Below are 20,448 nucleotides of genomic sequence, written 5' to 3'. Positions count from 1 at the left end.
AGAAGCAGATGGGCGCCTCTCCTGTGTGCCCTGGCCAAGAATCAAACCTGGGACTTCCACACGTTGGGCCAACACCCTACCACCGAGCCAGCTGGCCAGGGCTTTATCTGCCTGACTTTATTCTTTTATTTAACCATTCTTTGCCTAAAATAATTTAGCAATGCAGCCAGAAACCAACACCGCCTGCATTAATGGGCATGGCTCCTGTAACGTGTCCTCGTCTTCTGTCTCCTCCCAGAACCCAGTCTCATGTATCACCAGTTCATTCCTGTTTCACTCCGGTAGTAGTTCTTGGGCGGCAGTGACGTCCGTAGCTCACCTCTGGCAGATGTTGTGTGGTTCTGCTAAGATTTGACCAGTGCAGCTATCCCAGGTTTAATTTGCATACGAGGCACCTGCTGACCTTTGCCTGTTGTCCGTACAGAATGAAGTACCTGTGGACGCCGCACATGTGCATGTTTGCCGCCTCCGGCCTGTGCAGCCCTGAAGTGTGGGGGCTACTTCTGAAGGTCACCCACCTGTACAGCCCAGCCAGGGTCAGTGCACCCCTTCCTCACTTCATCTGTGTGGCCTCCAGTCTTTCTTTCACACTGATTCTGTCTCACGTTGTCGTTGCCATACATCCGTCTGATAAAAATGAATACTGACATTTGAAGCTAGAAATAGATCCCTGAGACATTATGATGTTCTAAGGAATTTTTTTAAATTTTATTTTGTAATCATTTCACCATTTCATCGTTGAACCATAAGTTAGATATGCTCATTATGTACAGAATTTGGAAATACTGAAAATCACAAAAAGAAAAATTAAAAACCGCCAGTAATCCCATTGTCCAGAGCTATCACTATGGTAACTATAATGTGTTATCCTAAAAATAATGACTGATAAGCGCACGGTAACAGTTAATAGCCTGTGAACGCGTTTCTGCGCTGTCCTGCTCTCTCCCGTCACCGGGGGGCAGCGTGGTGCAGGTCACGGCACCTGGTGAGTGATCCAACCCTAGCACTGACTCGGTGGATTGCTTTGCATATTGGATACTCCATTAAATCCTCCCTTAAACCATATTTCTGTTGCTTAAAAAAATGGGGGGGGGGTCATGTTTATAAAGCAAAACTGTGAGGCAATAGTGTTCAGAACACGTGATCTAAATCATGTCTTTCTTATGCAGATGTGCATGATGCGGTATTCAGTTCCAACGTTAATACTGCTCTATGTGTGCTATAAGGTAAGACTGATCTTCCCCATTCTTGCCATCAATCCACACACAAAATAATGAATGGCTTTGACTCAGTGTACCTGGTGTACAGTTGGGGAACAGAGTGGATTGCAGGGATTATAAATACCTCCTTAGCTTCTGTGGCAATTAACTCTGATAGGAAGGCTGCTGTTTCCCAAATAGTATTTAAAAATCAAAAACAGAGCAAGAAACTACTACAGCTTAATCATTCCAGTGAATTTTGGTTTCGACTTAATATCCAGCGGATGCAAATTCCGAAAATAAAGATACGTCTTCAGACCTATTTTGAGGTGAATAAAGTGGGAAGCTTATTTCCCGGTCACCCGCTTTATACAGAGTAAGACTACACTGAGCTGCGTGTCAGCTGGGGCCCCGGTCACCCCGGGTGTGGGCTGACCACACAGGAGGGAATGCAGTCAGAGACCATGAGCTGCGTGTCAGCTGGGGCCCCGGTCACCCCGGGTGTGGGCTGACCACACAGGAGGGAACGCAGTCGGAGACCATGAGCTGCGTGTCAGCTGGGGCCCCGGTCACCCCGGGTGTGAGCTGGTCACACAGGAGGGAACGCAGTCAGAGACCATGAGCTGCGTGTCAGCTGGGGCCCTGGTCACCCTGGGTGTAGGCTGACCACACAGGAGGGAATGCAGTCAGAGACCATGAGCTGCGTGTCAGCTGGGGCCCCGGTCACCCCGGGTGTGGGCTGACCACACAGGAGGGAACGCAGTCAGAGACCATGAGCTGCGTGTCAGCTGGTGCCCTGGTCACCCCGGGTGTGGGCTGACCACACAGGAGGGAACACAGTCAGAGACCATGAGCTGCGTGTCAGCTGGGGCCCCGGTCACCCCGGGTGTGGGCTGACCACACAGGAGGGAATGCACTTGGAGACCACCCTTGTCCGTCATTCAGGTTGGGTAGGAAACAATGAGATTCTTCGTGTTCTCAGTTGGCTAATTTCTAAAACGGCCCTAATTGTGCTGCGAGCCTGAGAACCCCCATGAAGAGACGCAAGTTGTTGGTCGTGTCGATGACCTGGTGACACTTTGTCACGTCTTTGACATCGAGGCTCGAGTTGTCACCTGGGCAGGTAGCCCAGACTGTGTTTTATCCAAGTGAACTCAGCCACTCTTTAAAATAAAGATCTTACGTATTTTTAAAATTCAGATGATTTTCTTCAGACTTTGTTTCGATCAGAACAGTGGGTCTCGAAGCCTGCTGTGCACAGCCCGGACCTGGGAGGTGGCCCACGGGGACGGGGACTTGCCACAGAGGGTCAGCGACAGCAGCTCAACTCTGGGGTTCATTTTTCTTTTATGTTTTCACGTGAGGTTTTATTTGCAGCAAAGGGTCTAGGCTAAAAGAAAAAGTGTTAGATAATCACTATGTTGGATGATTTTATTGTAAATATTTCAAAAAACGATGTTCTAGCATTGTTCTATCCATCAAAACATTGCCTGTTGCAGGCAGAGCTCTGTGCCAACTCCCAGATACTGGAACCACAGAACGAGATTATGCTGACCACCATGCCTCTGCACATTTTATTGCTCCCATATAAATAAGCGAAACTTCTTACACACATTTAAGGATTAAACACACACAGGCTTCATCAGGATGAGGTGGCTTTGCCTTCAGACGCTCCACACAGGAAGCTATAGTTCCTCCCTGTTCTTGTCCCAAGCTGCCTTCCCACTGAGTCTTAGCTGTCTCCGCTACCTATTTTAAGTTTTACTCATTTTTTTAAAGCTGTTTGGAGACTTAAGTCCCCTATTCTTGGTAGGACTGAGGGAGGACCCAGTGGAAGAAATAAACCCCACTCTGGAGCTCTGGCTATCACAGGGTGGTCCCCAGACAGGCAGCATCAATGTCACTGGGGAACTGTTAGGACAGGCTCTGAGTCCCAAAGCTGGTGTTCCTCATCCCTCCAGGTGGGTGGTGCCCCATGAGCCTAGAGTCCCTGTGTGGGCGTGCTGGCTGGACAGTTCTGTGTCCCAGGGCAGCACCCTGGGCGTGGCGGTGCCCCATGAGCCTAGAGACCCTGTGTGGGCGTGCTGGCTGGACAGTTCTGTGTCCCAGGGCAGCACCCTGGGCGTGGCGGTGCCCCATGAGCCTAGAGACCCTGTGTGGGCGTGCTGGCTGGACAGTTCTGTGTCCCAGGGCAGCACCCTGGGCGTGGCGGTGCCCCATGAGCCTAGAGACCCTGTGTGGGCGTGCTGGCTGGACAGTTCTGTGTCCCAGGGCAGCACCCTGGGCGTGGCGGTGTTCAGCCTCCTCCCTGCCTTCTACCCACCAGGTGCCAGCAGCCCCTCCCTCCACTTGTGATGACTAGAAATGTCTCTGGACATTGCAAAGCATCCCCTGGCGTGGGGCGGTGCCACAGAAGGATGGTGACAGCTGAGAAAGGTCATTTCCGGGAAAACCTTATGGCTGTTCCCTCTGTGAGTCAGAGACCTCTGGCCTGGCCTCTCAGTGTTGGACTGGGGGGGACACCACTGTGGGAAGCAGGTTAGACATCCAGCTTCTCAAAGCCTGTACAACACGAAGTCACAGGGGAGGAATGTTCATGAGTATAAGTTACCCTGGAGTGAGCTCACTGTCCAGCTATGAGCAGACTTCTCTGTGAGTGTCAGGAACTCATTTCAAAGCCCGATTCGAGCTTTACACACAGTTGTAATGAGGATTTCAAAAGTTCCTGTTCATAATACCAATTTTGCTGTAGGCCTCCTTAGGATAGTCCTGTTTAAAAGGGAAGAGCCTTTACCCGTCTCCACTCTAAAATCAAGAATCGAATAATAGTCTTACCCTCATGATGAATGAATGGCCTACCTGGGTTGCTGAAATTACATATCAACTATTGCAGATCATTCAGTGACAACATGTAGTTATTTCAACACTTTTTTTCACATTGGTTAAGGATTTACCACAAGACAGTGTTACTAGAATTTAAGAACAGCAACTTTCAAACTAGAGAAAAGATGTAATATCCATTGAATTCACAGCTTTAAGAAATGGCAGGCGTCCCCAAACTATGGCCCACAGGCCCATGCAGCCCCCTGAGGCCATTTATCCGGCCCCCGCTGCGCTTTTGGAAGGGGCACCTGTTTCCTTGGTGGTCAGTGAGAGGAGCACTGTATGTGGCGGCCCTCCAAAGATCTGAGGGACAGTGAACTGGCCCCCTGTGTAAAAAGTTTGGGGCCCCCTGATGTAGAGCAAGAGAATGAGAACAGATCATTAAAAGGTTGGTGTCCGTGGATTCTCAGAGTTGTAGGGATAATGGGTGATTGAAATATCACAAAGGCACCGTTTGACTGGGACCTTCGTTCCGTCTCTTCCGGAACCTGGAACTCATGGTGTCAACTCCCATGGGCCCTCCTCACCCCCAGGAGATGAGGTCAGAATGAGCAGTAGAAATGGCCAAAGATGAGATGGGAGGATAAGAAGGGGACAGGGCTACCCCAGCGATGGCCAGTCCGGCACCACGTAGGGTCTAGGTGACGGTTCTTACATAACATGATTACACAGTCTGCATCCCTGAAGCACGGTGCCTTGTCAGGGGCCGTCTGTCCCTCATAGGGCTCGAATCCCAGCGTCCCCTTAGGATGGATACAAATGATGGAATCTTCTTAGCCAATTGTCATTTGAGAAAACCATTAACGCTTCATTCATTATCGAATTAGACAGATGTGTTCTGTTGGGGGAGGGGGCCGAGTGTGACTCTTACATTGTACCCGCACAGCTCCGGGCACCCCTGTCTTCCTCAGGGTACATCCCACCTGAGGGGCGGGTCGCAGGATGAGAGGCACATTTTCTGACGTTCTGTGAGCTTTCTCATGTCCGCTGCTCCTCTCATCTCCAAATTAATGTTTCACTAGATTTGAGCAATACCTATGACGGTGTTTTTATTGAGTGAGAGAAAAGCTCATTTTAGAAAGTCAACAACCCCTCTCATCGTAATCACCTTTTGGCTCAAATTGGTTGTGGACACTTCTCAGACTACGTACATCCCCGGGGGCTGGAGGGCAGCCGTGACCAGTGTACCGTCCGGCTGCCTGTGTCTAGCTCTCAAGTCCCCAGCTGAGGGGAGGGTGCGGGGTGGATTTTGTTTTTGTTTTGTGTTGTTTTTTAATTTCAGTTCTGGCCAGGAATGCTGGATGAGCTCTTGGAGTTGAGGGAATTCTATGACCCAGACACAGTCGAGCTGATGCGTTGGATTAAGTAAGAGGACCCCTCACCTTCCACCCTAAGGGGCCCTCCTGAGTCCCCGCCGACCTCGGGGCTCCTGTTCTGCTCGGGCGGGGTCTCGTGCTCACGTGTTTCTCCAAAACTCCGTATTTAGTAATATTTGTTTTCATTCATGATCCTTGCGCCCACAGCCCGGTGAAGACGGGGAGGCCCCGCCCGGGGAGGGGCTCTGGGTGGGGGGGCGGTTGGGCCCTGGGTGACGAGGACGCAGCTCTGCCCTCGCAGTGACCGCCGTCAGCACCCCATTCTAACACCGTTCAACTGACCCACTTTTAACGCGGAAAGCGTTCTCGCGGACCGTCTCCCAGTCTCCCGGTCGCACCGGCGCTGGTCACACTAGCGCCCACCAGGCCTAGACAACGTTGCAAACAAAAGCGAGAGCTTCTCTCGGGACATCCGCGCTCAGTCACGGCCTCTCGTGCCGCCTGCACGTGGTGCTTTGCCTCCGCCCCATGGCGCTGCCCTGCCGGCCACCTCTACGGCGGCGGTGGGGAGCCTCCCGGGAGGAGGGGCCGGCCCTGCGTCTCCCTCTCCGTCCCCGCTGCGCTCAGGCCCCAGCGCTGCGCTCACGCTCACGCTCACGGGGGCACCAGCAGTCTGGTGGGGGGCGTGGACGACGCGGCCAGGTCTCCACGTGCCCTGTGTGGGTTTTACAGAATCTGACTCTTGACTCCATTAGAAGATATTTAGAGACTTAACTGGTTTTGGTGGGGAAAAAATTTTAAGTTCTATTTAGTACAGGAAAATTTTGTGCACTTCTTAGTTCCATAGAGGAGTAGAGATCTAAATTTAAGTACAAAACCAAGACTGCTTTGGAATTACATTTCTCTCGTGCCTGCGAGGACGTGCTGCCAACACTCGTCTTCCCTGTGCGGCCAGTCGGTCAGCTCGGCTGTGCCGCATGGCACACTCTCGCCACGTCTGTGCTTCCCGGCACAGTGAGCTGTGTGTGTTCATGTTCACCCCCTTTTGCTGACAGTGTCTCCTAGATACAAAGGTCAAAAACCCAGAGTAGCTTTTTTTAAAATTGCTCTTTAGAGAGAGAGGAAGAGAGAGAGAAATATGGATTTGTTGTTCCACTTACTTATGCACTCATTGGTTGATTCGTGTGTGTGCCCTGACCCGGGATTGAACCGCCAACTTCGGCATGTCAGGACGACACTCTAACCAGCTGAGATACCGGCCTGGACCAGACCCCAGGCTGAACCCAGGGGGCACTTTCCTAGGCCTGACGTGCCTCAGACAGCCCTTCCACGTGAGCAAGGCCACATGTCAGCACTGGGTGGCACGTGTCTTGTTCTTTCGTGTCTTTAAAGTGTTTCGTTTCTGGTGCCTGAAGTTCTCCTTTGACACGGTGCAGTTCAAACAGGCCTGCAGGCTCGAGTAATTTGAAGTGACATTTTAACTGCTTGGCTTGAGGAGACTGTCACTAGAAACAGTCTCTGCCCGATGATGGAGGCGGCATGCCCAACATTTTCTCAATGTGCTGAGACTAAGAAAATGGAACGAACTTCCTCTGCACGTAATCACAGGAGGAAGAATTGTTCCCTGTGTTTTAAAGAGGAAGTAGAGTAGGTTCAGACCTTAAATGCCTGTAAGCCCATTTTAGATTCAGTGCATCATTTGGTCGTATTTGCATAATTCTATAAATCTTTGAGGTGTAGATAAGGCAAATGTTCACACGTTATAATACTCAGTTTACCCATTCGTTCAACAGTAATTAACTTGTTCTGAAGCTTAGAGCTTCAGAAATAAATGAGAGTATTTGTGCAAAATGCCATCAGGCCTTTCTGGAATGACATGTAAATTATATAATGTAAATCCATTTGACCTGTGGGGTCCCTGTCATTATTTAGTGACATTCCTTACGGAATAAATTATTTGCAGGCTGGGCAGCCTGCTATGGAGCTCGACAAGGAGCTATAGAAACAAATTACCCTCCCCTTTTGTGCACCATTTGTTCAAACGTGGAAAGACTGCTTTGTTTTCCTCTAATGGAGGAGTGCCATGCCGGTGCTTAAGAGCACATTAGCTGTTCTAGACACAGGCCACAGGCTGGTCAGCAAACGGGTCTGCGGAGGAGGAGGGCCCAGCCACATCTGTCCACGAGGGGCAGAGTCCCTGCTCCTGTCCCCGCGAGCTTCCCACGGAAAACACAGAAGACAGTGCATCTCAGTCTCTGAAGTTTAGGAAGCATGTGTGTGTTTCTCATTTTTGTCCACTCTGCACGTTTATTCTGACTTTGCATTCGCTTTATGGGTAAAGGAACGTTTAAAGTGGCGGTAATGGATCTTCAGCTTGCCCTGGGGCTGAGCTCGTATCTCCTGGGCTCAGAGTCAGCTGTGTGCAGAGAACTATTCTAATTCACTCTACAAGCACAAGGGTGCTTGCATTTGCTGTTTTGAACAAAACCAAGAACCTCAGTGAAGCCTGTGAGCAATCCAGGGGGCAGCTGCTCTAGTGATTAACGGACAACCTTTCTGCTAACCTTCCTGCCTTTTACTAATGAGGCCGAATGTTGAGGCACATCACAGTCAAGTGAGCCTTTTTCTGTTTTATTCCTCAAGAACATTCAGCAGGCATGTCACACATCACCTTGCTGCTGCATTGGGGACCGCAGCCGCCCACCAGGGGCATGCATGTGGGGGGAGCTCAGAGCTCTCAGAGCATCCTTGGGGGGGAGGCAGTCGGATGCGTTTGGTGTTCAGCAGACCTAAGAGCCCACAGAAAGCATGCGTGAGTAGTAATAGGCAAATCGTTGGTTTATTGTGGAGGCCGAATGACTTCTTGAAGACAGGCTATCGCAGCATGTTGGCCAGTCCAGCACATAGTAGGCCCTCAGTAATGCCACAGATCGATAACAAGGTCGGTCACCTGTCCCTGCCTCAGTGATAAACCACACCCTGGAAACAGCTCTGTGCATGTCCCTGTTATAGATCCCAAACCACCGTGCTGAGACAGCCTCACGGTTGGAGTGGTACTGCCAGCTCCAGCACCAGGGCCTGTCAGTCGAGCAGCGAGACGGGTCTGCAGCCCTCGGCAGTCGGACTGGACAGACCAGGCCGGCTCCCCGTCGCTCCCGCCTCCGTCTCTGCTCTGCCAGACCTGTGACCAGACCCGTTTCCTTCCCACATTCAAAGTCTGTTGCTCAGAGGACCCAAAGAGCACTCCGGGCATTGGTCAGTGATGTCACTGTACCGTGAGCTGCAGTGACCTGATTTACGCCAGGGGAGAGGAGACAGGAGGCAGGCTGGCGTGGGAAACGATGGTGCCTCTGTCATTAGCACTTGTCTACTTGCTGCCGTCAGCGGCCATGGCGCACTACGGGTGAGCACCACAGAGCACGTGGCCAGGGCTGTTTAGGAGGCACTCGTTGAATAGACTGACCTTCTGGAACTTTCCACTAAGGACCCAGCACCTCACACACTGCCGTTTAAACCCTCCTGTTCCCCTAACCACGTGGGACAAATGTCAGGAGTGCCCTGACACGGCTGGTTGAGGGGACAAAGCCCAGCCCTGCTTGTCCCGTGTTCCGGGGTCTGCTGGGCAGCCACACGCAGCGTCATGCTCTTTTCCACCGGGACCCACACTCTGGGCTCTGCCGTGAGAGAGGCCACTCCCTGTGTGCTCACAGCCGCTCTACCCACTGTCTTCACCGCTTCAGAAAGCTTCTTGGAATCTAAGTGAATGGGAATGCCGTTTGCTGGACAGAGGATCTTGATCTTCAGATGTGAATGATTTGCAAACACCACCACTTGAGCTCCCAGACGTGCTCGGGCCCTGCTGACTGGCACTCTCGGCTATAGTCTTAGCATGAGACTGGAGTGGGCGGCAGGGGGTGGGGGGCACCCTCGTGGCCACCTGAGTCTACGGGGCTTCTCCTAGGAGCCGCAGCCCCTGCCCTGCCCTGCCCTGCCCTCTAGAGCTCCTGAGGGCAGCCTGCTCAGCTTTTCTGCAGAGGGTCCGGTGTTAGTGGCTTCAGTTAGACTCCCCATCACAAGTCACCAGGCAGGCATGGACTCCCTAACATAAGGGGTGAGCGTGTGGCAGTGTGCCCGGGACATCTAGGTGAGTCTGTTGAGACTACGGAACAGGCATGTCCTTTATAGCCCGTGACACCTCACCCGTTTGCAGGTCACTCCCAGGTTTCCAAAAGATGGGAGGGAGTTGAATCAATTACTAAGATTTTTTTTCCAGGGTAGGGGAAGGAAAAAGTCTCCATAATCCAGGAATCTCTCCTCACACCCCATGGGGGGCGGAGATGTGCAGCTCCTGGGGTTTGGAAACAGCTCGAGACTCAGTGTCGGGGTGCCCTGTGACCCTCACGGTGCCCACAGTTTCCGTAGCCAGGGCTGAAGGACAGGACTGTGTAATGTACTTGTCTCCACACGACACACGTGCCGCCCGTGTTGGGTAGTATTGGCTATTTCTTCCCACATTCTTTTCACTAATTCTTTTTTCCGAGAAGTAATTTGTAGTCATCTCTGTGATCTCTTTTGCTTGTTTTAAGCAAAACCCCTTGGAACTGACTTGATCAGCTGCCATTTAGTTACAAAAGGCAGTGGTAACATTTTGAGTTCTCTTCTGTGAGACTCTGCTCTGGTGGAACCAGAGGGAGGAAGGAGGCTTTCGCCTGGAAGACATAGGTCCTGAGACAGTTGTGAGAGCAAACCCATCAATCAGGACAGCCAGTCAGGAGCTTCCCAGCCACAGACAGACGCAAAACGTTGTGTGCAGTAGATTGAGTGCAGGTCAGAGTCTCAGGCAGCCCCTGCTTTGTTCCTGATCGTCAGGCACCTGCTACCCGAGCAGGGCGGTCCCGAGACTCGTGTGATGTTGTCCACGAGGAACCCAGCAGTGGGGCTAATTGGGACTCTGGGGTCTTGCAGCTCTAACACGCCTGGGGCGGCTGTGTTTGCTGGAAGCATGCAGCTGCTCGCCGGAGTCAAGCTGTGCACAGGGAGGACCCTGACCAACCACCCCCACTACGAGGACAGCCACCTGCGGGCTCGAACCCGGGAGGTGAGAGCTCTGCACCTTCTCTGCTTCCGCGGCGCTCGTGGGCTGGGGGGGCGTCCGGTGCACCTTCTCTGCTTCCAGGCCGCTCGTGGGCTGGGGGGGCGTCCACTGCACCTTCTCTGCTTCCGGGGCGCTCGTGGGCTGGGGGGGTGTCCGCTGCACCTTCTCTGCTTCCGGGGCGCTCGTGGGCTGGGGGGGCGTCCAGCCAGAAGTGCTGGGGTCACAGCCTGCACGGGACGTGGTGGGGAGCTGGGTGTCCAGGGCTGAAGTCCCACCCCCGTGAGAGGTCATGGATAGCGTGACCGTCCCTCAACTGACCTCCTGGCAGCTGAGTGGTTCTGGGCCTGTCTCCCACGTGCAGGTCTATCAGGTCTACGCGAAGAGGCCTCCGGAGGAGGTGCACGCCCTGCTGCGGGCCCTGGGCACCCACTACGTCATCCTGGAGGACAGCATCTGCTTCGAGCGGAGGCACCAGCGGGGCTGCCGGCTGCGGGACCTGCTGGACGTGGCCAACGGACACGTGAGCATGCGGTCCCCGAGAGGGTGGGTCCCGCCCGGAGTCCTGCGTGCTGGTGGCATTTCTGGACTTTCTACCTCCAGGCGGCACTGTGACTCGGCACTCGCCCGCACTGCCTCCTGCACACGGGACAAGGGCAGGCGGAGCTCCAGGTCCCTTGTTCACGACAAGCAGAGCTGCACACGGGCAAGGGCAGGCGGAGCTCTAGGTCCCTTGTTCACGACAAGCAGAGCTGCACACGGGGCAAGGGCAGGCGGAGCTCTAGGTCCCTTGTTCACGACAAGCAGAGCTGCACATGGGGCAAGGGCAGGCGGAGCTCTAGGTCCCTTGTTCACGACAAGCAGAGCTGCACACTGGACAAGGGCAGGCGGAGCTCTAGGTCCCTTGTTCACGACAAGCAGAGCTGCACACGGGGCAAGGGCAGGCGGAGCTCTAGGTCCCTTGTTCATGGCAAGCAGAGCACCTGTCTTCAGCTGCCTTGCCAGGAGGCTCCACACAAAACTCATGTTTAAGGTTTTGCTGCTAAAATCTCATCCTTCTTAAAGCCTCTGCTTAAAGCGTTTGTCCAGCTCTTCACAAGTGACTGTGACAGTGATACCATCATCTCCCTGCTCCCCTTGGGGGTCCCCTTTTTCCACTGGACACAGAGATACTGTCTTGGGCCACCTTACACTCCAGGGCAGAACACCACAAACCAGCCTAAACCCAGAAAGACTCAGTGGACTGTCCAAAACTCAAGATTCAGGAGACTGACCCTGGCCAGTTGGCTCATCAGTAGAGTGCCGGCCCGGCGTGTGGAAGTCCCAGGTTCAATTCCCGGCCAGGGCACACAGGAAGAAGCGCCCATCTGCTTCTCTACCCCTCCCCCTCTCCTTTCTCTCTATCTCTCTCTTCCCCTCCCACAGCCAAGGCTCCATTGGAGCAAAGTTGGCCTGGACACTGAAGATGGCTCCATGGCCTCCACCTCAGGTGCTAGAATGGCTCCAGTTGCAATGGAGCAACACCCCAGATGGGCAGAGCATCACCCCCTGGTGGGCATGCCGGCTGGATCCCGGTCGGGCGCATGTGGGAGTCTGTCTCTCTGCCTCCCCACTTCTCACTTCAGAAAAATACAAAAAGAGAGAGAGAGAGAGAGATTCAGGAGACTTAAACCAAACCTCCCAAGGGTGCAGCACATTATTATGACTGTAGTCACCGCGCTGTGCAGAATTCACTCACCTTATAACTGCACGTTGTTCCTTCCACCAGCCCCGTGTGTTCATGAACTGGACTGTGGTCATCATGTACCTTACATGTATACAGCTGTATTTGGCAACAATGCCTCCGTACAGGTGAAGATAATAATTTGAGACTCAGATTTTTGCCCAAGCGAAAGGACTGTCCATAACTATCTTGAACTCAGAGGAGGTACAGACCCAAGACGTGCATTTACATTTTGGTTTGTGGGTAACATTTTTTTTTTTTCTGTATTTTTCTGAAGCCGGAAACGGGGAGAGACAGTCAGTCAGACTCCCGCATGCGCCCCACCGGGATCCACCCGGCACACCCACCAGGGGGCGATGCTCTGCCCACCAGGGGGTGATGCTCTGCCCCTCCGGGCGTCGCTCTGTTTCGACCAGAGCCACTCTAGCGCCTGGGGCAGAGGCCGAGGAGCCATCCCCAGCGCCCGGGCCAACTTTGCTCCAATGGAGCCTCGCTGCGGGAAGGGAAGAGAGAGACAGAGAGGAAGGAGAGGGGGAGGGGTGGAGAAGCAGATAGGCGCCTCTCCTGTGTGCCCTGGCCGGGAATCGAACCCGGGACTTCTGCATGCCAGGCCGACGCTCTACCACCGAGCCAACCGGCCAGGGCGGGTAACATTTTAAATGAGGCCATCGAAGGGGCTGGACGGTTTTCTCCGGCCATTGATGCCTCTCTGATTTTGTTTCTGTGATTGGACAGTCTCGTCCGTTCCTCAGAACAAGGAGATTGAGTTCAGTTCCAGTTTTGCCACTGAGTTGGTCCCTGTGCCTGCACATACGTCTCAGCCTCAGCTCTCACCTCCGGGGCGGGGTCCGGGGGGGGGGGGGAGCACCAGATGATCCTCAAGGAGCCACTGACATTGAAATCATGTCACTTAACTTCACGAAGGAAGCCCAACGCCTCCCCCTGCTGGTGTCGCCTCTTATCATGCGTTTGCCTGTTGGTTGCTTGTTTTTAACACCTTCTACTTGGTGTTGTTTCGGCTTCAGACGATGGATGGCCCAGGAGAGAACGACCCAGATCTGAAAGCCGCAGGCCACCCGCGCTTCTGTGAAGAGATCAAGAGAGACCTGCCCCCCTACACCGCGCTCTTCACCAGGGTGTTTCAGAACAAAACCTTCCACGTTTACAAGCTCTCCAGGAGCAAGTGACAGCGTCCTGCTCAGTCTCTGTTTTTGATACGCGAAACCCCGTCACAAGGAAGCTCAACAGGCCGCGTTTCCTATGTAATTAGGTAGCTCAAACCCTAACGCTGTGATACGAGTAAGTTCTACAGATGTTTACACAATGGTTACCATCTCTGAAGTATCTTATACCAGCTCAGTTCTTTTCTGTCTCGTCTTTCTTTCCCTCTAATGTTCCCAGCCCAGATGTTCTCAGCTTTCTAAGAGTGATTTAGGGCTTCGAGGTCGGGAGACAGCACGGGTCCCACCGGCACCACGTCGGAAGCCCACAGCCGGCGCGGGATGTGAACACTGTGAATTTTCAATTGGCTTCAGACAGTGATGGTTGAAATGCATTGAGGGGGCACGTAATTAAATTATTTAATATTATGTCACTAGTGAAGACCACCTGGGGGCTTTTTAAAAGCTCTTTATTGTCCTATTTCAACTAAAAATTTTATAATGTTTTCAAATTATGCTTTTAATATTTCAGAAAAATCACGGTCCGGTGTTTGTATGTAACTGAAACTTTTTGTTGCGCTCTGTCTGAAATGTGACGTGTAACCTGTGTCATGCACTGTGTGCGTGTGTGTGTGTGTGTGTGTGTGTGTTTGTGTTATGCTGTGCACAGAACAGTTTCAGGTTCCACACTGTAAGTCTTTGAAGGAGCAGAAAGGTGTATGTAACCATGTATGTTGTTACTCTTCAGTGTTATTATTTTAAAAACCTAACCGACACCATTGAACCTATCCTGCAAGAAAGATAATTTTTCTTTATTTCTTACTCGTTTAAATTCACTGGGTTTGCAAAATTTTGTAAACATTTTGTTTTTAGCCTTTGTATTTTTTACAGCCAAGAACCTGGCAAAGTCTGAATATTTTTTAAAAGATTGTATCTTAACTAATTCACTAATACAGTATTTTTGGCAGAGAACATTTTCCTACCAAGTTTGAGTGTGGTCACCAGTCTCACTGTGAGGGTCCTGGTGGTGGGATTCCTTCCCCCTAAATGGTGACCAAGTGCCTCTAAGTCCTGCTTCTTTGTACACAGGAGGGTTCTGCGCCCCTGCCCAACAACGGTCTTCAGACTTAGCTTTTATAATTAATTTCTATAATGGGGACATGTACACGTTGCTGATAAACGCATATAATGTATTTAATTAACCATGGTGACTGTGGGGTTAGCTTTCTGCCCTGTTCTGGCAGAAAGACTGACCTGTGTCCTTACGGGTGTGGTGAGACAGGTAACCTCAGGCAGCCAGGTGCAGGTCAAATGGTTTTACATCCGGTTATTTCTTATTAAGCAGCATTCTAAAAGAAATCTTACACTGCCATGTTGGGCTCAAGGGTACTCGGCTTTTATCAAAACTTATTTAAATAAAAATTGACAGTAGCTGGGATTATTCACTTAGACAACCGGAACTCCTGAATTTTCTCTTCTGTGTCCCTTCAGAAGGGTGGAGACCACTGCAGTCCGGATCACGGGCAACACACACGCTGTGGGCGCTGGGACTTGAACTGGCCGGCAGTCCCTCGGTGGTGCCGGACTCACCGCACCACACACGGGAGGCTACTTATCCTCTGCTACTTCCTCAGACAGGTTTCAACTTGTTTTAAATATTCCCGTCTGCATCGATCGAAGCGTTTGGGTGTTTAGAGCCTCAGAAGCACGTGCTTAAATTAAGTTCTTAGGCCTCGGCGTGTGGCTGGGAACCCTTTTCTCACAGGCTGGGTCCTTCTTGCCGACACTTTTGGTGCTCAGTCTTCAGTGAAAAATGTCAGTGCCAAAAAACCCTGTGAGGCAGAATTCACGCACACACGCCTTCCAGGACCCTGTCCCCCGTGCACACACGCTTTCCAGGACCCTGTCCCCGTGCACACACGCCTTCCCGGACCCTGTCCCCGTGCGCAGTAGGCATTTTTCCTTCCCAGGGACCAAGCCCAGTGAATCATGGTAAATACTGTCCGTCCCTATCGGCACTCCCTTTGATTAGCTTCTCACGGAGCTCATGGGGGGACAGAGAAAGTGACCGACTACTGCCCCCCACCAGCCCACAGCAGGTGACTGTGGCCCGAGACCCCACCACACACATCTCAGTGCCTGCTGTTATTTGGTAATGACCTCAATTGTGGCTGTTTTTATGGGTGGAGTAACTTGATTTTCCTTCAGAGTGGGCCTCCAGAGGACCCTCTCACCCTTTCCTTGCACAGCTCACCAGGTCCCTCCAAAGGCTCCGCCCCGAAGTGACCAAGCAGCCCACTCCCGGGGGCTGCTCCTCCTGCCTCCACGCCTGTGCCCACACGTTCACAGGAACCTAGAAAAATGGGGTAAAAACAAAGGCTTGCTTCTGAAGAGAGTAACCTGAAGGGTTTGGTTTGGTTTGATTTGATAAAGGCTGAGTTGCTCATAAAAATTACTTTTAAATTGGGTATGTTTGAGGAAATTATAAAATATTGGGTAAACATCAAACCTGAGAAAAACTTCTGAGCTTAGATTGCGTTATACATTTAGTTAAGTATTTGATCCACTTTTAAAAAACCTAAACGGACCAAGAGGTATTAAAATGTACCCAAATCATATATATCAGTGGTATGATTTATGCAAGAACAGAAGTACAATCAGGGGACCCCATGCCGGGGAGATTCACAAGTGTTAGGATTCCCTACCGGAACCTGCTCACAGCACCACACGGCCAACTGCTGACACTGACCACGGTGGCTGCTGGAGGGTCCACTGTAGGTGAGAGATTCCAGTCACTTCTATCACAGACTCAGAGAGTCAGAGAGAGGGATAGATAGGGACAGACTGGCAGGAATGCAGAGAGATGAGAAGCATCAATCATCAGTTTTTTGTTGTGACACCTTGGTTGTTCATTGATTGCTTTCTCATATGTGCCTTGATCGTGGGGCTTCAGCAGACCGAGTAACCCCTTGCTCGAGCCAGCAACCTTGGGTCCAAGCTGGTGAGCTTTGCTCAAACCAGATGAACCCACGCTCAAGCTGGCAACCTTGGGGTCTCGAACCTGGGTCCTCCGCATCCCAGCCCAACGCTCTATCCACTGCGCCTCTGCCTGGTCAGGCTATCACAGACTTTTAAAAAACGGAAATTCCTTGCAGATATATTATCCCAGAGCAAAACTGGGTGTTATTCAAGCCATTAGCTGTCCACTTGGAGATGGTTTTCTTCACCTTTGTAACATCCACCGGGGGGGGGGGGGGGGGGAGTGAATGTCGGATGAGCCCACTGCCAGGTGACAAGGACACCTGAGATTACATCATTCACATAAACTTCGTCTAAGATGTAACAATTTTAGCTAATCTTTGGCTAAAACCTACTTGAATTGGCATACTATTCCACTTTTTAAACCTTGGAATCAATAGGAAGATGTTAGGATGTTCTCAGATCATAAAGCTTGGCTAATGTCACAGGCACTTTCTCTAGGACAGCCTTGGGCCTAGAAGAGCCTGCTCGTTTGCCGTGAGAGAAGCTCCTTGGAGGAGAGGGTGGCCGACTGTATATTTAACACCCTGTGGGCAAACTCTTACCAAGAGCTTTTATAACTGTTGTACTGAACTGTATGGAGATTATATACTAAATAAAGCTCTTTTAAATTGTGCAAGGTGAGCCATTTCTTTGAAGGTCAAAAATCAAGGAACCAGCTTATTGGCGTGTAGTAAATGCATGCTGCGTGAAGTGCAGTCACCAGATGGACGCTCATCCCACTGATGGTGTCGAGGGTTTTCCTCCACGTTGAAGCTTAAAATAACACATTTATTGTCACAAAGTTTCCACAGGCTGGAGGTCTCACAGGGCTCGGTCAGTTGTCCACCTGGACCTGGGCCCACTTTCAGGCTCACACTAGCGGCGTGTGCTTGAGGACTGAGGCCGTTAGTTCCTGCAGGCCACCCACCCCTCGCCGTGGACAGTTCACAGCACGAGTGGGCAGAGGTGGGGCTGGGTAGGGAGAGCAGCATGGGGTGGGGGGCTGTCCGCAGATCAAGTGAGGGGCTACAGTATTGGGAACAACGGTTGAGAGGACGCGTCGGTGAGTTAGAGCAAGATCAGAGGGGACAGGTGTTTTCAGTGGGTAACTACGGAGCAGCTCCTAATTCCTGGTGGAGGAGACGGGCACAGGTGTGATTGTATGACTTCTTGACTGTGCTCATGGAGGGTGGGGTGGGGACCCAGACTGGGGACGCTGCTACTCTGGGCCCCTTGTCCAGTTTGCTGTGAAGCAGCCCTCTCCCTTCCTCCCCTTTGCTCTTGGTTGGGTGTTGCAGGCGCCCCCAGCAGGGGAGCTGGATGAGCTCTGGGTGACACAGCAGGTTGTGACCCATAGCATGCAGCTGGGTAGGGATACAGGTCCTTTGGTGGGCTCTGTGTCCTTGTGTCCGTGTGACAGTCAGCTCTAGGGCCATAACCCTGCCCTGGGCCAGCAGGATCCCAGGACCAGGTTCCAGCCCTGGAGGACACACCTGGATGTCCCCTGAATGAGGGCAGGATGGTGGCAAGATAGACGGTTGCCTTCTATCCTGCTGCAGTTTCACCCCAGCCCCAATTCAGTGGTGACTTACTTCGTGATGCCCAGGGTAGGGCAGAGGCCACGAGAACACAGCCTGGGTCCTCTCTCAGAGCCCATCCCCTCAGATGCACCGGCCCCTGAGCAGACAGATGCCTTCTTGTGGCTTTAGCAGCTACCACTGCGGTCATTTCTTATGTCGCCCTGAAAGCGTTCACCGCCCACGTGTCTGTTTCTGCAGCCGCGGCTCCTGCGGACGCAGGCGTGTTTGGCCTCAAAAGGGGGCGAGCCTTGTAACTACGACTGCGGGTGGCCACGCGTCTCGGGGACAGGTTCCCCAAGTGCCGCCAGCAGTGCCTACGGCGGCCACCAGGGGTGCTCGGGCTCGCGCGGATCTGCCGCCTCCATCCGCGGTCCTCCGCCCGTTTCTGATCAGCGTTGGCTCCGTAGGACTTGCACACAATCTCCCAAGTTACTTACTGTGTGTTTATTTTGCCCTTTTGGGGGGAGGGGAGGCGGTGGCAAGGCATTACGAATTCTCTTTAACTTTCCAAGGCTGTGTTTTTCCTTTTCTGATTATTTTTTAGTTATCATACAGTATATTTTCTTTGGAGGGAAAGTGTGCACATCTCTGAATTTTGACGCTTGGGGGTTATCACTCTCCCTCCAGGATAAATTTTATTTTGTACCCTGTAGTTGCTTTGTTACAATATATGCAAATGTAATTTTTTTTAAAAGGAAGAATTAAAATTAACCCTAATTTCCAGTTGCTCCGAATCGGAATTTAGAAGGATAACTGGTCGTTTCAGGTTGTTTAAACTTTTTCCCACTTGATTCAACCTAGTTCAGGGCAAAGAGTCGAGGGGTTGCTCCCGGCACAAAGGGCTGGTGCCCTTCTCTGGGCCTCCAATCGCTAGTTTCCAGTTTATAGGTAGTTACACTTATCATTTTTTCTTTTATGATTTCTGGATGTTAAGTTGTGGGGGGGGTTTTTGTTTGTTTGTTTGTTTTTTTAATTAAATTTTTCTTACGGGGAGAGACAGACTCCCGCATGTGCCCGACCGGGATCCACCCAGCACGCCCACCAGGGGCGACGCTCTGCCCACCGGGGGGGCGATGCTCTGTCCCTCCGGGGCGTCGCTCTGCCGCGACCAGAGCCACTCTAGCGCCTGAGGCAGTGGCCAAGGAGCCATCCCCAGCGCCCGGGCCATCCTCGCTCCAATGGAGCCTTGGCTGCGGGAGGGGAAGAGAGAGACAGAGAGGAAGGAGGGGGGGTGGAGAAGCAAATGGGCGCTTCTCCTATGTGCCCTGGCCGGGAATCGAACCCGGGTCCCCCGCACACCAGGCCGACGCTCTACCGCTAAGCCAACTGGCCAGGGCCAAGTTGTGGGGTTTTTTTAAGTTACAGAAGAAAATTATGCTCTTTGTTGAGAAAGTTTGAACGAAGGCACAGGCCTGCCTCCTGCAGCCCACTGCAAGCCCCGGAAGGGATTCGTGTGTCATTATGCTCTGAGGTTAACACCAGGGGTGCCCTGCCCTCGTGCTTCCACTCAGCTCTCCCCCCTCCGTGCCGGTGGGGGACCCCAGCATTATTATTATTCAGGTAATCCCCTGTCAATAGGGGAACTGGAATAGGGTTGTTTTAAGTTGCATTTCTTGGTTTGTTCGTGAACCTGAGCCTCTTCACATATCTACTGGCAACTTACTTTGTGTGTGTGTGTGTGTGTGTGAGTGTGTGTGTGAGTGTGTGTGTGTGTCGCCTGTTACATCCTTTGCCCACTTTTCTATTGTGATGTGCACCCTGGGCTTGAATCATAGCAGCTCTTTGCATATGAAGGAAACTTGCCTTCTGTCGTGTTGGCGATCTTTCCAGTTTGCTCTCTCCCTCTCTAGTCTTGCTGACGTCGTTGGGATATAGCTACAGGGGTGGGGCGCTCGCTCTCAGGAGACTGCGTGGTGTGGCGGGACCAAAGTGTGGCCGCTGCAGTGGACATTGTTACTCTTCTTGGCTTTACAGCCTCAGAAGCCACGCTGGAGGCTTGTGGGGACCTTGAATCTGTAAGAGGCTACAGGAGCTGACGGGCACCTCACTCCTACCTGCTCCTCGTGACAGGCATGGCCACCAGACCAGGCTGATGAGCTGTCCCCTGTCCCAGACGGGGCTCATCCTCCGTGCTGTCCTCTCCATGGGCGTTGGGATGCCCCCACCCCCAGTTCCAGGAATTTCAGTGTCTTGCACTAGTCGGTCACCCAGCTCCTGCTCTCGGCCCACCTGGCACTGACCGTCAGAGACTTTCTCTCAATAGGCACCGAGTGCTGACCACACCCTGGGCACCCCAGCGGGCATTGGGCCACAAGTGAGCTGGGGCTGGTTCGTGGTGTGGGCATTGGGCAGGCAGACAGGTGGGGCCAGGGGAGTGGGACAGGGTGTGCAGGGAATTGTTCAAGACAAATAGATGAGGAGGGATATTTACTGAGTACTGGCTGTGTGCCAGGCACGGTCCCAGCTGCAGGGAT

The 20,448-nt window shown here is 52.4% G+C and overlaps 1 protein-coding gene across 2 annotated transcripts in view; it reads left to right on the top strand.

Annotated features, from left to right (window-relative positions):
- The window catches only part of DPY19L3 (dpy-19 like C-mannosyltransferase 3), a 37,675-nt gene extending 22,064 nt beyond the window's left edge, over positions 1 to 15,611 (top strand). The window contains exons 14-19 of one of the 2 annotated variants that reach the window (XM_066348410.1): positions 425 to 536; positions 1,170 to 1,226; positions 5,365 to 5,447; positions 10,364 to 10,496; positions 10,855 to 11,013; positions 13,239 to 15,611. In XM_066348410.1, coding sequence (XP_066204507.1) covers positions 425 to 536; positions 1,170 to 1,226; positions 5,365 to 5,447; positions 10,364 to 10,496; positions 10,855 to 11,013; positions 13,239 to 13,400 — 706 coding nt within the window. In that variant the 3' untranslated portion in view covers positions 13,401 to 15,611. Of the gene's footprint in view, positions 1 to 424; positions 537 to 1,169; positions 1,227 to 5,364; positions 5,448 to 8,410; positions 8,654 to 10,363; positions 10,497 to 10,854; positions 11,014 to 13,238 lie in introns of those variants that run through there. The other variant, XR_010746966.1, reaches the window with a different exon arrangement.
- The last annotated feature ends 4,837 nt before the right edge of the window (positions 15,612 to 20,448 follow it).

The sequence above is a fragment of the Saccopteryx leptura genome, chromosome 9 (genome assembly GCF_036850995.1).
Source record: "Saccopteryx leptura isolate mSacLep1 chromosome 9, mSacLep1_pri_phased_curated, whole genome shotgun sequence".
Taxonomy (NCBI): domain Eukaryota; kingdom Metazoa; phylum Chordata; class Mammalia; order Chiroptera; family Emballonuridae; genus Saccopteryx; species Saccopteryx leptura.
The sequence above is the reverse complement of the archived record's forward strand: the minus strand, read 5'-3'. Positions and strand labels throughout refer to the sequence as shown.